Source organism: Anabas testudineus, chromosome 23 (genome assembly GCF_900324465.2).
Source record: "Anabas testudineus chromosome 23, fAnaTes1.2, whole genome shotgun sequence".
Taxonomy (NCBI): domain Eukaryota; kingdom Metazoa; phylum Chordata; class Actinopteri; order Anabantiformes; family Anabantidae; genus Anabas; species Anabas testudineus.
This window is the reverse complement of record NC_046631.1, coordinates 14758451-14777361: the sequence shown is the minus strand read 5'-3', so window position 1 is coordinate 14777361 and position 18911 is coordinate 14758451. Positions and strand designations below refer to the sequence as shown.

The 18911-nt window shown below is 44.7% G+C and overlaps 1 protein-coding gene across 2 annotated transcripts in view; it reads right to left on the bottom strand.

The window, feature by feature from the left end:
* Positions 1-141: 141 nt before the first annotated feature.
* The window catches only part of lrp6 (low density lipoprotein receptor-related protein 6), a 35469-nt gene continuing 16699 nt past the window's right edge, over positions 142-18911 (bottom strand). Inside the window, exons 7-23 of one of the 2 annotated variants that reach the window (XM_026361658.1) lie at positions 17907-18078; positions 15016-15232; positions 11656-11945; positions 11147-11373; positions 10829-11013; positions 9474-9800; positions 9108-9310; positions 8818-9029; positions 7909-8099; positions 6950-7159; positions 6666-6791; positions 6187-6432; positions 5952-6062; positions 5452-5682; positions 5229-5365; positions 5028-5125; positions 142-4446 (exon numbers count right to left, since the gene is read on the bottom strand). In XM_026361658.1, the coding sequence (XP_026217443.1) occupies positions 4131-4446; positions 5028-5125; positions 5229-5365; positions 5452-5682; positions 5952-6062; positions 6187-6432; positions 6666-6791; positions 6950-7159; positions 7909-8099; positions 8818-9029; positions 9108-9310; positions 9474-9800; positions 10829-11013; positions 11147-11373; positions 11656-11945; positions 15016-15232; positions 17907-18078 (3499 nt within the window). In that variant the 3' untranslated portion in view covers positions 142-4130. The remainder of the gene's footprint in view (positions 4447-5027; positions 5126-5228; positions 5366-5451; positions 5683-5951; positions 6063-6186; positions 6433-6665; positions 6792-6949; positions 7160-7908; positions 8100-8817; positions 9030-9107; positions 9311-9473; positions 9801-10828; positions 11014-11146; positions 11374-11655; positions 11946-15015; positions 15233-17906; positions 18079-18911) is intronic. The other variant, XM_026361659.1, reaches the window with a different exon arrangement.

The following is an 18911-nucleotide window of genomic DNA, read 5'->3' as shown; positions in this document are numbered from 1 at the left end:
GACAACGTTTCAAATAAAAAAACAACACAAACTTCTGTTTTCTGTCTTTGTCCAATAAACCTGGAGACAAAAGTGCTTTAAAAAAACGACTCAGCCTTTTTCCATCTTTTTACATTCCTACTTTCTTTGATAATTTTCACCCAAGTCCCTCAGTCTGTACAAAATGTCCAAGATCTGCCTGAACCCAGTAAGTAACGACTCGCACCAGGTTTAAAGGTTTGACTTGTCTCGTTTCAGTTTCGTCTGTCAGACGTCTCATAGGTTGTTATAACTTTCTACCAAATCTGTGAAACCTTAACCTTAGTATGGAGGAACTTTTCTTGTAAATGATTCCCACAGATTTGCAGCATCCAAACTGTGCAGCTACTAAACATCTGTCAATTCATGAGCTTGTTGATCATACTGCACCAGACTCAAATCAAAATTTGCTCGTTTTAAGGTATCCCTCATGGACACGTCCACTTGGATTTGTCAGTTCAGAAAAACAGAGGAAGAGGTCAAATCTGTGAAGTCATTTCATGTTTCAGGCACCACCATGAACTTCTAAAATACTGATTTTAGATCACGTGTGGACAAAGGTCTCGTATACGTCTGCAGAATACAGCTCTCATTTGGGTTGTGGAATACTTGTTTTATCTTCTCAGGTGTTAAAGGTTTAAAAAGGTTTTGGCATCAGAACCAAAACCCAGGTGCTGTATGAGCCCTCAAACCTTTTCATGCTTTACTTTGTCATTTATACCCTCACAACTTAATTCAATTCTCAAATTAATTAGTTCCCTCAAATCAATAACTTCCAGCTTCAAAATATATATTTTGAAGTGCTTAAATGACCTAAATTTATACAATGAAAATTCCTGTCCGTCATCCCAGAATAATGATTACAGAGATTAAAAACTGTACAAATTATTCATGAGAGGGAACTGGGGCTGATGAAGGCACAGCACACGAACCAGGTGAAATCTGAGGGAACCTAAAACAAGCCGACGAAAAGCTCCCCGTCACCACGTCAGTCATCATTTTCTAAACACACAAACCAAACGTTCACTTGTAGTTTTATACAAATTCACTGCTGCTCAAAGACAAATATGAATTTTGTACCAGAAAAGCTAAAAAAAATAAAAGTCATGTAAAGTGCAGTTAGAGAATGAGAACGTCTCCCAAAAAGGTTTTGTCAAATTAGATGTGTGTGTGCCGCCGCTCTGAAAACACACTGCGATTGTACCAAAGTGTGGATATGTACGGAGGCCGCATGGAGCCAATGTATGTGCTCATGTACCGTCTCAGATATTCTGAGATATGCTTTTGGCACCGTCATGGTTTCTGTGCAGATAAAACGTTTCTGATTAAATGAGCCAAAGTGTGAAGACCTCGTAATCTACAGGAAAAGAACTTTTTGAAATCTTGTGCACATAAGATAATGACTTACGAACCCAAATCAAAACCGGGCACAGCAATAACAATCCTGCCTCCGAGGAATCTTAGTCTTTGTGCAGAGGGTGGGCCCGAAGTCCTGAAAGAGGTTTTTTCATGTGCCCAAGTTAATTTAGTGTAAACTCATGTTTCTCTACCATCCAGCCTGCACAACTGGTTCAAATAAAGCAATGACACCAAGTAAAAGCATTATTCCAGAGAAATCACTTGTTTGCACAGAATAACAACTTTCAGGACTTTCAGTAGCACAGGAACTATCCTGTGAGCACATAAGCGCCACCAGCCTGCCCTTTACCATCTGTCAATATCAATCATGATAATTCCTGAACTTCCCTGGAAACAGTGGAATCATCTCAACCAAAGGAGAAAAATTAAACGATGTCACTGAGCATTTTAGTAACCGACTGATTTTTCTGTATCAAACTCTGATAAGTACCAAAAAATGTCTGTTTACGTCATTGATTTTCACCGTTTGTCATTTGATTTCTACAGTATTTTTATGGCCAATTGTCTGTGTAACAAGAAAAATATTTTTCAACTTGATGTAAAGAAGCTCACGAGAAACGGAGCGGACGAAGGAAAGATGGAAATCTTAAAAATTAGTTTGTGATCATCTCACCTATTCCCAGTCGAGGCGACTTCAAACTAAGAATTATTTCAGGTTTCTAAGTGAACAAAGATCAATCGAGAATCCTTTCAGTGTTAGAAACTAATGATATGTTGGACATGTGTTTGTAAAGCATTAGATTGTCTTCAGATTCGTGCTGGTGTTTTTTCCCCCTCTTCAGAAGCGGAACAACAAATGCTACACGTCATCCTGAAAAATAGATTTCTGCTCATCAGGAGAAGCACAAAGAACAGATTTACAAAAAACTGATTGTTGGCATGGCCTCTGGTTCCAGCTTCAGGTTTTTCGGACTCTCCGCCCCAGACGTCTCGCTCCGCTTTGTTAAAAAAGATTATTTTGGCACAACAGTCCTTCAAACATCAGAGTGACTTTACATGAACAGACACTAAAAACCTGGATATGTTCTTCGATTTGACTGATCTGAGATTGTCGCTGTACGTTCAGAGTGATATTCTGTAGAAAAATATAATGAGGCAATATAAAAAAAGACGGAATGAAAAGTACTGCAAGAATTCAATGGATAAATTTACAATGATTTCGTATATAGCTTATAAATACGTTATCTACACAATATGTGGTACAAAAATACTATAGAGCATTTAGTGGGCACTGGATTTCCTTTGTGATTTTTCCTCAAGGTAACACATAAAAATAAAAAACGAAATGAATGTAAAACTGGTCAGGCACAAGTTCGTGTTCGTGGTGCTGCTTCCTCCACGTGTGACAACAGGGAGAAAAGAGAGAAAATCAAAAAGCAGGAAAAAGGGGATGAATGCACCGTGTGTTGCAGCTTTGGGTCGATTCACTTGCAGTCAGGCGTTTGAATGTTTCAGTGAGAACAGAAAGACACAAGGTTTGAATCCTGTCTGATGAGTCACGGTAAAGAGTCACCTTTTACGTAATACTTGAAATTCAGAGTTTACTCCACTCAGATTCTGAAAGTGTTCACAGCATCAGAATAAAACCACCCACCCGGTCCAGTGACTGAAAACTAGTTTGAACTCACTCGGCAGCCGTCGCAGTTGGAGGCTCGTGGTGGACTGATGAGAATTCCTGAAGATTCAGTGTGTAGAGTGTTCGGTCTCCTGCTGGTCCACCTACATGCAGACGGTGTAAACAGTAACTCAGAGCTGATCCCTGATGAGTGAGATTTCAAAAGTTCAACAAGCTGAGCTACAGATTAAAGGATGAAGCTGGTGCTTTTTGATTTTGATACTGTCAAACACACAGAGACTAAAACCCAACACCTGGTTTAGCTTATTCGTCCGACCACAGAGCTGCACTGTTGTTCAGAAGCTACTAGAAACACGTGGAGAAGCAAAGACGAGCAGCGACTCCAGCAGCCACACTCTGTCCTGTCAGACTAAACACCAGCCTTATCCTTTAAGGACCGTTTTCAGGCACCAGACAGGTTTGTTCTTTTTATCTGGACCATTAGATGGAGGGTTCTGGAAACACCTGCAGAGTCCAGGTGAGTGCCACCGTGTTTCTATTTTCTATTTGTTGGTTTTCTCACTGTGACTCCGGCTTCAGAACTCTGACAACACGAACCGTTTCAGAACTGAACAGGAGGTAAATTCAAATCAAAAATCCAGTACCACATTCTCATCTCTCCCCAGCTGCTCCTGATCCAGCTTAGATGGCAACTACAGACATGATGGAGCGCCCCCCCCCTGGCGCGTGGTGGGGTCGGGGCTCTTCTGGGAGCTGTTGATGTTTTTCATATTTGGCATCAGATAAGTTAAAACGTCCGCTGTTCATCTTTTTGTCCTTCAGCCTCTTTTTCTCCTGGTTTAAGGCAACTTATATTTGTGATGATTTTAATAAAACCTTTTCTTAAAAAATGTACAAATTTCTTAATACAAACCTCTATGGCATTATCAGTAAACACTGTATAGAAAATATATAAATATGCTTTTCTCTTTTTCAATGTACAAATGTTTCCTTTTTTGTCCTGCACCTTGCTCCTCCTCTGCTACGTCAGTCTCTTTCCCATTTTTAACCTCTTATATGCACAATTGCTATTTACAGTGAGGGGGGTGGAGCTGTGCTGAAGGAGGTGGGGGTTGGCTCACGAGGAGTCCGTGCAGGGCGACGGCGGCGGTGGGTAGAGGTGGTGGGAGTAGCTGCGCTCAGTGTAAGGCGACGGCGGGCAGCTCTCGCAGTTCTCCTCCGCCGACAGGTACTGGCTGCGGGGTGTCGGCGGGGGCGGGAAAGGCTCCGAGTCGTAGTTGAGGTCGCTGGTGTAGCCCTTGGCGGCGGCAGAGGCGGCGGCGGCGCTGGACTTGAGTGGAACCCGGCGTCCCGGTGTGTAGTCGCTGTCGCACACGTCGGTGCTGCAGGGGGTGGTGGGAGGGGCAAAGTGGCGGTAGGTGTAGGGTCGGTAACTGAGAGACAACAAAAATCACAGCATCAGTCCAACAGTGTTCAAACATCAAACACAGAATCATCATCTACCACCATCTACTGATTGCACACCGGTGCTGGCATCGCGGTGTCGGGCTGGTACCTTTTCCACAGAACAGTGAGGCAGTGGACCGGGCTCTAACAGTTCAAGTCTGGCTTCAGGTAAGAAGGTTGTTGAGTTGCAGGAAAATAAACTTCTCACATACTTTTTCTACAGATCTTAGCCTCTGTTCATTCATCAGGGTTTAGGATTTCCAAATGTACAGAGAGGAAAGAAACAAAAGAAACCAAGTGACTCCTGTGTGCACTCAGAGGGATCATTGTAAATGTTCACATGTGCTGCAGGAATTCCTCCAAGTCACAACACAGCAGACTGTAATCCTGCAGTGTGATTACGTTTCCCGACCAAAGCCATTACTCTGGAATTCTGCTAAATACACAAGATGGAAAACGGAGAAGTTTGGGGATTTGAGGAATTCAGCGACGCAGCCGGAGCTTCAGCAGCGAAGTTTAAAGAAGAGAAGACGACTTTAACTGGACTGAAAAGATCATATCTGGGTACCTGTAAGACCGATGTGTGGAGGGACTGTTGGAGGAATAGCCAAACTCCATGGTGTACTGAGAGCGGACTGTGGCAGGAGATGGAGGAGGGTTCAGTATCTGTAAAAAGATACGACATTTTATCTCATTATTTATTTTGTGTTCATCGTCTAAAACACTCAGGAAGAAAAGTTTCACGATTCAAAATCCGCGTCTGACTCACCGGGGGGAAGTAGGTTCCCTTGGTGCTTGAAGAGCTGCTGGACGAGGCTCCGGTGACGTGGGCGCGATCGTACGGGGGGCCGCTACTCCCACCCATGATGCTGAGAGAGCCAATCACAGACTTCCCTCTGGACATACCTGTGTTAACAGGTATGGAAACAAACATCAGCACCAGAATTACCAAACGTGAGATCAAGACCTCAGCGTCACATTGTGCGTCTGACCTGGCAGCGAGCTGGACAGCGAGCTCGGGTGCGGCACGTATCCCAGTGGCACCGATGACGGTCCGTGAACCACGAAATCATTGGTGACCGTCTCTCCGTCATCCTTCATCTGTGGACAGAGGACGCGCTGACACACGAAATACACCGCGCCCACAACGAACAATGCCATCACCACACCCACGATGGAGCCGATGGTGTTGTTGGGTGGAGCAGGCGGCTCCTCTGTTGGATCTGAAACCACAGAAGAAGAGGGACGTTTTATCAGCACGTGCAGAGGGGACTACTGTTGTTATTATGTCATTTAAATTGAGTCAGTTTATTGATCCAAAATGTGATGATATTTTTTCCTTAAATCATTAAATGATCTAAAGTTAATCAAATGTAATTTTAAAATCTGCTCAGTGTATTGAGTCATGTCTTGTTTTTGCTATTTGACTAAATTATTCACTTTCATATTACTGTTCATGAAGCTTTTTTAAATTTGAATCGTGTGAACTCACAGCAGCCGATTTCGTCAGAGTTGTCGGTACAGTCCATGTTGTTGTCGCACTTCTTGTGTTTTCCGATACACTGACCGTTGGTGCAGGTGAACTGATCAGCAGGACAAGGCACTGCAAGGCAAACATTAAATCAGTGTTTGCTGCTTGTATCATGGAGAAAAATAAGATGAAAAGCATTTAATAGGTTTCTGCAGGTTCACCCAGTTACACTATCGTGAGAACATGCGTGAGTTACCTGTCTCACCTTCACACTTGTTCTCGTCGGATCGGTCCTGACAGTTGATCTCTCCGTTGCAGCGGAGGCTCAGGTCGATGCACTGCCGGCTGTCGCACTGGAACTCGGACTCGGAGCAGACCGGACAGTCCTCCTCGTCACTGCTGTCGTCACATTCGGGGTAACCGTCACATCTCCATGCCTGAGGGATACAGTCCACCTCACCCGAGGTGCAGGAGAACTGCTCCGGGGAACAGGTGGGAGGCTCTGGGGAGGACAGAGTTCAGTATTTCAGCTTTGAAGTGCATCTTGAGTCTTTAATAGGTTTTAATTAGTCTTTTCAGTTTTTTTGCTCTGATCTGATTCAGACACAAACACCCGAGCAAAACTGAGGCAAAACAAGAAAGTAAACACAAACAGCGCCAAGGGGGAAACGAAGCAAAGTTCTGGTTAGAAAACACCTGAAGTGACTCAGATGGGTTTTGATTTGCAAACCTCACCTCCACAGGAGAGCTCGTCCTGCAGCAGCACCAGGTGGACGGGACACGAGCAGCGAGTGGTCCCATCTCCCTTCACAATGCAGATGTGGGAACAGCCGCCATTATCCCAGGTACACGGGTGTTTACCTGGACAATAAACAAAATTTCAGTTGAGCCACAGAACAACTGCAGATTGATGGATGGAGTTTTGGTCATTCTAAACACGCTGCTAACCCAGTGCTACAGTTGTTTCTCTCCGCTCTAAAGACAAAGGGTCGATGTTTCACACAGTAAAAAGAACTCACTGTACTCTCTCATGTCCAGCTCGTGGACGGCGTGGATGTCGCTCAGGTAGGCGATACGAGCCTGGATCTTGGTGCGTCCCTCACGTGTCGTCTTGTCAATGCGCTCGATCATCTGCTGCTGTTTGTCGATCCAGTACAGGTGGTTCCCGAAAACCGTCAGACCGACCGGCTGCAGGATGTTGGAGTCTGCAATCACGATCCGATTGGCTCCTGTGTTTTTTCAAAGCACCAGACAAAACAAACAAACAAACAAACAAACCAAAAACACAAAAAAAACAAAACACAAAACAAGGTTGTTGGGAAAATTCAGGAACAAGGGCAACAAAACAGGAGAGGAACTGAGGGGTGAGGCAGGAGGAGTGGACAGTGGTACGATGAGATCAGCTATGAGGCACCACAGCTCGAGAGAATAACACAACAACAACAACAACAACATGTGAACAAGTCTTATATTAATAGAAGTCCAGGTAACAGATTCCTGCTGGAGTTCTGTCACAGTGGAGAAACAGATTCTTTCTGTGGCAGAACGTTCTGATTATTTCCAGGTTTTCATGAACATACTTTTCTAAATCAATGCCTTTTGTACCTGCTGCCTCCAGCTCGAAGCTCTAAGAACAGAGGATGCTGTATTTTGTACAGACTGTAAAACTCCTTGAGGTAAACTTGTGATTCTTGGTGAGGACGGGTTTAAGTAGCAGCTCTCACAGTGTGGTGTTTATGTCCTCTGCCCACCTCTCAGACACATGGTTTACATTCCTGTCGGCCTGCGTGAGGCACCCGAGGATCACAGGAATGTGCTGAACTCGGGGCTCGACGCCAACTTCCTCCAAGTCTTTAAAAAAGTGGCCTTCATCTGTTCTGTTCCCACATTTACTCCCTAACAGAGCAGTGACACGGCCTCACCTCCTGAGAGGTGCTGAAATTTAGCTCCTAGTGGGCTGAAGTGTGACGGAACTCACCGGAGAGGTCGCTGCTCTCAATGCGTCGCAGGTCTGAGTCGACCCAGAACAACTTCCCCACCTCGTTGTCGATGGCGAGGGCCACAGGTTTCCCCAAACCGCTGAAGAACAAAACCTCGCGCTCGGTGCCGTCCAGCGCCGCCCGCTCGATCTTTGGAGAACGCTCCAACAGGTTGGTGAAGTACATGTACCTGTGGGAGACAACGGTCAAAAGGCACAATCAGACTGAAAACTCATAGGACTCTTGTATGTGCTGCTCTGACTGCTGAAAGACTCCACAACTGTGCTTTAATTCATGCACATCATCTGAAGATGTTTGTTTCTGGTGTGTTTTCTTCTCTGAAGGAACCAGAACATCTGCAGGCTTCATTTCTCGACCACACAATGACCCAGAGATTGCTGCGTGAACCCCGGCCTGAAGGAAACCCTGCAATTATGGTTCCAAACAAGCTGCTCTGTACCACCGAGCTTAAAGAACTTCATGAGCCCGAGAGAAGAAACAACAGGGACAAATCACTGTGCGATTAGAAACAAGGTGCAGACGCTGAGGAGCAGAGATACAAGTTCTGCTGTTTTTCTGAATATGTTCAGATCAACACATGAAGCTGTTTGATGGGTCCTGGAACTGGATTTCACCAGTTTAGCCACAATATAAAAACAGAGAAAACAACAAATTCTATAAATCTAAGAAACGACTCCTTTAAGCAGCCGGTCACTGGTCATGGCCGATCCAGCTCAGTCCCATCTCCAGCTGATCATCACTAACTGAATTATTCACTACTTTTCCAAACTTTTGCCACTTATTTGTAAATGTAAAGTAAAAATAACTGTTGTCCCTCTTCTCTCAGTCTGTGCAGGAACAGCAGACAGCAGGTTTTATATGTATAAAACCAAGACGCTGTGACTGACCCTCTCTCCGGGTTGACGACGATGGCTCTGGGTTTGTCGTGTTCCCCCCTCAGCACCACGCCAACTCTGCTGCCATCTGTCCTGGTGACGTTGATGACGTTGGTGACCTCGCTGGTCCAGTAGATGAAGCGGCTGTAGATGTCGATGCTCAGGTCGTAGAGCTGCAGACCCTGAGCGGGTCCGGGCAGCGAGCTCGACATAACCGTCATACTCTGAGAGCAGAAAGGCCACAGGTCAGAGGGCAACAGCAAAACAGGTTTTATTCTATTGAGTCAGAAAGATCAACGGACCTGGTTCCCGTCCTCCTGAGCTCGGCGGATGACGTTTTGTTTGGAGTCGATCCAGTAGAGGTGCTTGTCCAGCGGGTCATAGTCGATGGCTCGGACGTTCCTCAGACTGTGGATGGGCAGGATGATGTCTGGACTCTGCTGCTCGTCGATCACCATTCGATTAATGGCTGTTTTCTGGCTGAAGAGCAGGAACGAAGTAGGAGCTGAAAAACAAAGAGGTGAACACATTTACCAGTCAGTCATTTGTGTACAATAAAAAACAGAGACAGCTTTGCTCTCTCAGCTTTTAACACAGAGGAGCCCGAGACACTCAGACTGAGCCAGCGACAGATATTCGTTATGAATGAAATCTGGCTTTGTTCTCACCGCTGCAGGTCTTATTGTCGTAGTTGAGGGAGAAGTGGGCAGGGCAGCCGCAAACAAAGCTGCTGACGGGGACGGCGAGGCAGAGGTGCGAGCAGTGTCCGTTTGTGGAGGCGCAGGCGTTCCAACCTCCCTGTCTGGATGAGTGGAACACCAGGATGTCCATGACGTAGTCCAGGTGGCCCTGGATGACGGTGCGGTTCTGACCACTCGTCTTGTTTGCTCGCTCGATGCTGCGCTGGCTCCAGTCAGTCCAGTAAATGTAGTCCTGGTACTGGGTGAGGCCGAAGGGGTGAGGGAGGTCGTCGGCTATCACCTCACGGTCCTGACCTGGAAGGAGTGAAGTGAAGTGACGGGACAGAAGAGTTAATTTCACTGTTCAAGTCTTTAGGAACATAAACCCTCATAAATGTGGAACACATTTAGTTATCAGGTTAAAGCTGAACAATATGACTTATATACTGTGTTTTTGTGAAAAAGATACTACTAAAATAAAACACCATCGACTAAAACATATGACAGAATACATTTAATCAGCACTAAACAAGAACCAGGTGTCAAGCTTAATACCACAATAGAGTAAAAGTGGACAAAATAATAAAGGACCTGGTGCAGTAGACAGCGCAGCTATTTTCTGTCTTTAACATCCAACGCCAACACTGAGGCTATTTTTCTGCGCACCAAATTGGTAGTGTTGTAAGAGCAGTGTGAGTGTGTGCTCTGTCTAATAGCAGTATCGTTTTAAGTCTTTTCCTTTAGGAATATTTTGGTCCTGGTTTAGATCCACAACGTGCTGAGAGGGGACAATTCAGGACAAAACTCCACAGAGCAGAGCAGCTTTTGTTTCAGCAGCACTTTGAAGTTTCCCCCCATAAATATAGGATCAGAGTGAGCAACTAATGAGGAACATTTCTTCTGTCATCTGATACCAACACAAAGCTCATGTATGTGCAGAGGGCTGCACATATATAGACCACAGAGCTCAGAGGCTGGTTTACACAGCAGAGAAGCAAATCCTGCAGCATCTGACTGAAGAAAAAAATAAAAAAAAACTCAACTCTTTGCTAACAGATCCCTAAAAATCAACTAGTTCACAATGTCAAACCAGAGCTGCAGGGTTAAAGTGATGAGTTAAACTACGTGTGATTCTCCAACTGTAAGTTGGTGCTTTCACTGATTTAGTAACAAACGCAGATCACAGAAGACGTTAAAAAGCAGCTAATTAGAGAAAAAGAGCCCAGCATTTTATTATTGATGATAAATTACTGACTGGACAGACTGTTATTGTGGTTTGTGATGAACTCAAGTCTGTTTGACGTGAGGAAACCTTTAGTCTAAAATAGTTAGTTGATTGTTACCGAGCATGTTGGAGGACTCGATGAGTGTGGTGTCCAGGTCGGTCCAGTAGAGGCGGCGCTCTGCGTAGTCGATGGTGAGTCCGTTGGCTCGGCCCACATCGGCCACCAGCGTGATCCGTCCCGTCCCGTCCATCGCCGCTCGATCGATCTTGGGCTTCCCGCCCCATTCTGTCCAGTACATGTACCTGTGGAGACGAACAGGGAACGTGCGTGTTTAAAACATGACCGTAGCGTCTGAAACAGAAGACTGAACAATCGCTCTGATGTAACGAGACAAATAAAAAGGAAATTGGACTCCGTCTAGTTTCGATTTCTCACCCTTCAGCAGGATCCAGAGCCAGAGCTCGCGGACTGTCCAGATCCTTCCAGACCAGGACCTGCCGGTGTTGCCCGTCTAGTTTGGCCACCTCGATGCGGTTGGTGCCGGTGTCGGCCCAGTACAGGTTCTTTCCCAGCCAATCGACCGCCATCCCCTCTGGATAGTCTAGACCGAACTCCACCACGTGCTCCAGGGCGCTGCCGTTCATGAAGGCCCGACTGATGGTCTGCAGAGGTGAGTGTGTCTGGTTATCAGACTGATCTGCTGTTTCACTTAGATTATAATGAGACTCTTTTTAACATAAATAACAATGTCAAGACAGAAAGAAGGGATTTATAAAATTCAGGATCTGCTGCAGAGAAGATAAAGAGATGAAGCTCTATAGACGCACTAGGAGGCAGCAGCTACTATTTATTTCCAACCTGGTGTGTCCTCACTCATCTGCTCTGTGGGCCTCCAACCCACCAACAGAAGGTCTGTTCTGTTCCGACCGTTATCAGAAACTCACCTTCAGAGTGATGTCGGTCCAGTAGATGCGGTTGTCGGTGACGTCGAAGTCAAGCGCAGAGGCCTCCTTGACGCCAGTGAGCGGGATGGCCACGTTGTTGTTGTTGGTCTCCAGGGAGATGCGGCGGATGTCGGTGTGCCGGGAGAAGAGCAGGAAGGCCTCGGGGACGATGCAGGTTCGCATGTCGGCAATGAGCTCCAGGCCGATGGGACAGCCGCACTGAACGCCCTTAGACTTGTAGAGGCAGAGGTGACTGCAGCCACCATTATTCTCCGCACACGGGTTCGTACCTGAGGACGGACATTAAAAAAAACATTAGATCACTTCAGTAGAACAGTGTTAGGCTCTGACGCTTTCTGTCATCCAACTTCAAGAGGACGCACACTTTGATGGTCTGGAACAAAATTAATTACAAATTCACACTTAAGTTTTGCATCAGTGATACTGAATTTGATCAACACATTGATTTTAGCTGATGAATAATTAACTTGTAATGTAGTCTTTATCTAGGTGACCATTAAATTTATATTTTCTGATCCCTTTGTGCAGTCAAAACAAGCTTCCACAAGCTTCTTTGTTTTCACTCTGACACATCTGTGGGTGAGGTGTGCAGAGATTTTGTCTAATTCTAATGAAGGCTTCTCCATATAAAAGGATCCAGCTGAGAGTTAACTCATGGAGTTAATGTTGAATAGTTTCTGCAGATGAAATTAACTGCGAAGTAAAAACGAGAAGCTGCTTTTGTGTCACCTGGTGTTGGAAAAACACCGTTGTAAATGACTATGAGTCAAATCAAGTGAGAAATAAAACATTTCACCAGCAGTTGTTTGTCAGATGCTTTAAAAAAGAGCATTTTCTACAGTGACGCCAAACCACCACAAAACATTTGAACAGACAGAAGAAGCAGATTTTCTCGAACCTCATGACCATGACTGACACTAACAACAAAAAGTACTTCTGGTCAGGACACCTTTCAGCTGGCATTAAACATCTGAATATTTGTTTGGACCAGTCAATGATTTACAGTTTGTAAAACGTGCTACAAAAACCACTACATGCTTTATTCAAGGAGCCGAAACCCTGCTACAGTTCAAGTTACAGTCAAAATGCTGCTTCAGTGCTTTTCCATCCAAACAGGAAAAAAAATGGAGATAAACACTTTTTCTAGTTGAAAATGATCAAATTTGAAGACAACTGACACGAGTATTAAAAAAAGGCATCGTCCAACCGAAGCAGCAGCTCTGAGGAGGGGCCGGTAAGAAAGTGGACAAGTTCAATTCCTCGAGTTTAGAGAAGAGATGAGGAATGAGGACAAGAGGAGAGAAATTCCCTCTGTGGTTCTGCTCATCATTATCTCAGAGGCAGCAGCGAGGAGGGGGGAGAAGAAGGGAGGAGGGGGTACAGTTATCCCAGTTCCTTGCTCTGACTGGGCTGAAAAGACTCTCAGCAGCTGCAGAGAGGAAACGACGAGCTGCAACATTATTAACAACTGCAACAATCTGTAGAGCTGCTGCTGCTGAGCCGTCATGTAGCAGCTAACACTAATGCACACGATGAACAAAGCGAGCAGAGAGACATTTTTAAATGATAAAAAGATAAAGTGAAAAGTGACGGTGAGAACCTGATGTTTCCACCCTCAGTTTACTGCTGCCTTGTTTAAAATACACCTGAAGTCTCGTGTTTCTAAATTAAACCTTGAAGAAAAACCTCAACCTCATCATAGTAACCTGACCATAGTATTCTCCTTCACAGACTAGAAAATGTTGTTGGAATTAAGGGAACGGCCCTCTCCTGGCTTAGGTCCTATTTGACTGATCGTTATCAGTATGTAGATCTAAATGGCGATTACTCCACATGCTCTCCAGTGGAGTTTGGTGTTCCACAGGGTTTAGATTTAGGTTGGACTACTGTAATGCCTTACTGTCTGGCTGTTCAACCAGGTGCATAAACAAGCTTCAGTTAGTTCAGAATGCAGCAGCGAGAGTCCTCACTCGAACCAGAAGGTACGAGCACATCTCGCCTATCTTATCTACACTTCATTGGCTCCCCGTGAAATTTCGCATTGATTTTAAAATACTACTTTTGACATTTAAAGCATTAAATGGTCTTGCGCCGCAGTATCTAAGTGAACTGCTAGTGTCTTATGATCCACCACGCCTGCTTCGATCAAAGGATGCTGGCTGCCTGTCAGTACCTCGTATCCTAAAAACTACAGCTGGGGGCAGAGCTTTTTCTTACAAAGCCCCAAAGTTATGGAATAGCCTTCCAAATAGGGTTCGGGACTCAGACACAGTCTCAGTATTTAAGTCTAGGCTGAAAACCTATTTATTTAGTCAAGCATTTGTGTAAATAGATTTTTGAAGGACTCATGGACGTAGAGCATTATGGTGAACTGGTATGTTTAGATGCTGTCTTCGCAACTCTCACTGATCACTCATGTTTGTTGATGGTGAAGTGTTCGGTTGCTCTACATCCCAGGGAGCCCTCATGTCTGTGTTTCCTTCTGGCCCACCCTTTTAGTTAGACTGTCATAATTAGTCCTGCCGGAGTCCCTGCTGCACTACACTAAATATACATTCACCTCAAACTTTATCTGACTGTGAATACAACTAACTGCCATCTCTCTCTTTCTCTACCTCTCTATTTCCCTCTTCCTGTCTCTCTGTCGAGCTACACGTCATTCCACCCTCTGCCCTCTGGACCTGTCTGACTCGTCCTGATGCCCAACTTCTGGCTGGAGATCTCGTCGCTCGGATCCACTGTCTGCCCTATGGGATGCGTTTGGAGACTGGAGTTGGTCACACACTACTATGAAGTCGGTCTTGGCCTCGGCGGACGTCGGCAGCTGTTTCTCGGAGGTCTCGACTCAACGCTCGATAGTCCAGGAATGGAACAAGTCTGCCTGCAATTAACTAACTGGACTCCACATTAACTTAAAGACATTAACTGTTATACTGAACTGCCTGCTGCCTACATAGCATGTAATCACCCATATGAGGATGGGTTCCCTGTTGAGTCTGGTTCCTCTCAAGGTTTCTTCCTGTTGCCTTCTCAGGGAGTTTTCCTTGCCACCGTTGCCCTCGGCTTGCTCATCAGGGACAATCTGATTATTATGATTCATATACATTCACTGTTCGTGTACTGTTCCTTGGTTGTGTAAAGCTGCTTTGTGACAATGTCAATTGTCAAAAAAAGCGCTCTACAAATAAAATTTAATTGAATTGAATCATCAACATCAATAAAACTATAGATCAGTTAGTGGTTAGACCTGTGGGCTGACGGAGAGAGTTTGAGCGAGGTCAACAGCTCTTCCAGCAAACTAGTTCTGGTCTCTGGTGCTGTGCAGGATCCTGGACTTACCGAAGGACTTGTGGACATTAGTGGCTTTAAGTCCCATGAGGTCGGGCAGCTGGTCGATGATGAACTCCCTCTCTGCGGTGCGTTTGTGGACACGCTCGATGCTGCGGCGCTGCCAGTCGGTCCAGTAGATGTAGTCGCCCAACAGGGTGAAGCCGAAGATGTGAGGAAGTTTGTCCTCCACCAGCACCTGTCTACCTGTTCCATCCATATTCATCACCTGAGACAGACACAAACACACCAGGCTGATTCAAACTTACTAAAACATGGATTCTGCACATTTAAAACCTCTTTAATGTTGCTTGGAATTGGATTTAAAACATTTAATACATTTAACACCAGGATTTCTAAATCACCAACTGATATCTGACTGGTATTGACTGTTTCTCAGTGTGCTGCTGAGCAGCTGCTTCTTTACCTGTGAACAACAAAGACATCTGACAGAAAACAAAAACTGGAAGAAACCTTCAAACTAAGAATTACCGCAGTGTGTTTGCGTGCCTTCGTCAACGAGTCAAGTTGCAGTTTACATACACATCCTTCCAGACTCGTGAGGCTGATTCTGGACAAATCAACTAAACCAAACTAAAAACTAAATCAGCAGAACTGCAGCACACATCCTGCTGCTGCTCAGTGAAGCTAAACTAACAAAAGGACAACTTCAAAAACACAAAACAGGTGACAATCAGCAGAGTCATTCATTATTTAAATATCCTACATGTTCTGGTCATGGTTCTGGGCTCAGCAGCGCTCAGACCTGGCAGCACATCGCAGCACTGCTAATTAGAAGTAACAGCAAGAGCAAACAAAACAGCAGCAGCACATGGTCACCAGATTTCCTTTCCTTCTTCTTCTCCTCACACAAACTTTGACATCTCATTCCTACAAACCAGGAGGCAGCGCAGCCAGTGAACGCACCTGCAGGTCTGTGGATATCAATACATTTCTACACGAATCTGCCCCTACGACAGAAAGCACCACATCTCAAACAGGCTTCTTACTACACTGGAAATGATATGAACAGAGAATACAAACATACCACAAGGTCCAGTGTAACTGTATAATTACAGGTTTAAGAAGTGAAAATGTGGGTGAGGTCCCCCTACAGGAGGGAGGGCAGCTGCCCCCCTGTACCCCCCTGTAGCTCTGTCACTGTGTGACAACAACTAGAGAGAAGTGAATCCTGGAAAAAAATGCAGACAAAGCAAAACAAAACTGTGTCTGATTCCTGCTTTACTCTTTCACAAGTGTTGACATTTGTTTGTAGAAGATGCTGAGGGACTCGTCGTCAGTGGAGAAATGTCAGGAATCCTGAGAACAGATAAAAACACTGAGGCCTGTAATCTGCTCAGTCCTCGAGCTGATCTACACAGCGTGGAGCGATGCTATTCGCTGCTCCCAGAACAGCCCCTGTGTGGCTGACTGCCATCTTTCTAAACATCACACACACACACACACACACACACACACACACACACACACACACACACACACACACACACAGAAACGTGGTGTGTATAAATATAAAATGAAGTTTCCATCTCAGCGCGATGGCCTCAGCCAAAAGGTCTCCGCTGGTTAGGGAGTTGTGACCGCAGTGCGGCGACGGTTTCAGATTCTGGGTCTATTCTAAACAGAGCTGACCGCAGCTGGAGTGCAGGCCGCAATCGGAACCAGATGTGGGATCACGCCACAAAAACTGGGTCCTCCAGAGGAGGCCCCCTTAGCCCCTTAAACCTCCGAATGCAGCAGAGAAGCCTGCACAGTGAGACCAGAACCAATGCTGTCACCTTTAAAGGCCTTGTGGGGAGTGCAAGTGTGGAAACCCAGAAAAAGAGAGAGTCGTTTTTTTAATCAGCAACTGGACTGTCAGCACAGATTTCACAGCTTTGATGTGGATTCCAACACATGATGTGGGAGAAGTTTAACAGCTTCCCGAACGACCGAAGAGACGAGAGACAACGGCCCAGAACGTGAAATATGGGGTTTTTAAAAATACTTATTTTAAAAACACATTTTCCAGGTGCTACAATACTGAGATAATGAGGAAATAAATGATAACATTATTGAATATTACGAGTAAAGATTCTGCATCTCAGCAGAATCAAAAGCTAAATCTAAAAGATCCGAGAGCGCTGCAGACTAGTCTACAGCAGCACAAGACAAGGAAGCAACTTTACAGTTGTGCATCAAAGCTTTACAGTTTCTGGGAGTAAAGTTTGTACAGCTGGGACCAGCTCCAGCACCAACTGGACATGCGGTTTAGACAATAGACGGATGTTCACTGTGGAATGATTCAGCAAAAATACTTATACTTAACTTTACTTATACTAAAATAACACTGCATTTCTTTAAGCAACATCAGCCAAACTAATGACACAGTGAATGAACGAGCTGTCTGCTCTGCACATGGTGTCAGTTTGAGAATCAGCAGCTGGACACAGTCTGCAATAGATTTTATTGTCTTTGTGCCTTTTTCTGTTGAGAGAAGTTAGATGATCATGTCAGTTTTACTGGACAGGACGCCTCACTTACAGCGCAAACCCACAACATGAATGTGCTGTGAAGACATTTAAAATTGGGCTGATATAGAACCTAATATTAAAGTATTGCACTATTTGATGACTACAGCTAAAGAAAAGCTCCGTTATTCAGCTTAAAGCCTGGTGACTGACTTTATTTTGAAGGCTGACAGGAAGCATTAACCCATCTCTGATTCTGGTGGGAGGTCATGTTCAGCAGTAAACGGTCGCAGCAAGAAGCAGCTGTGAAACCAGCAGGAGCTGGACTTGAAAGAGAAGAACTCGCCCTGCACTCATCCTCCAGGTGAACACAGACACAGGCTGAATGTTAAACTGGCAGCAGACACACAACAGCAAAGACCAAACTCCTACCTCGATCTTATCAGTCTTGGCGTCTCCCCAGTAGATTTTCCGCTCGTCGTAGTCAAGCGCGAGGCCGTTGGGCCAGCCCAGAGAGGTGTTCACCATCACCACTCGCTCCAGGCCATCTAGATCAGCACGCTCAATCTTTGGCACCTCGCCCCAGTCGGTCCAGTACATGTACCTGAACGGGACAAGAAGCATGTCACCAGTGCAGGCTTGTGGCCGTTAAAAAATAGCAGCAGCTACGTTGATCAGAATGAGATGTAAAACACTGAGTCCGATTCTAAGTTCTTCTGTTTAAATGTACAAACGAGTCAAAAACACAGTGATTGCGATTTACAATATAATAAGCAGATTGTTTCATTTTATTTATTAGTTTGTTATGAAGGAAAAAACATCTTTGAAATACACAGTGTATGTGTGCATTTTTATTGAAGCTGCACTCATCACATCAATAAGCATCTAAATCTAATTTAAGAAGCTTTTCATTTTGGCTAACATGATAAAGCTTTATCCGAATCAACTCGCCCTACTAAAAATGTGTTTTTAGAAAATGAAATTACCAGTTTCCAATAAAGTTAAACTTAACTTTAATTTAAGCTGAAAAAAAACAAAAACAAAGGTGAAGTGGATCACATGGACAAACTATGGGGATGAATGATTGGACGTTTCACTCACAGCTCATTTAAATGAGTGTTTCAAATGTCTGGACAAAACGTTGCAGGAGATGATGCACAAAGTTTATGAAAAGAAAACACTAAATCTAGTGACACAGTGCTGAGTCAGAAACAGTGCACTGGACACTGACAGATCATCTCTTTATTAGTGGCAAAGACAAGGAGCAGACTGCAAACAGAGAACATATATTTTCTCACGTGATCGTGAGGTGGTTTAGTTTTTCTAGAGGAATGTAGAATGTAGATTGTATATTCTGTATATACAGCTGGTGTGCATGTGTATATTTGTATATATAATTGTGTATATATATATATATATGAATATATGTATATATTT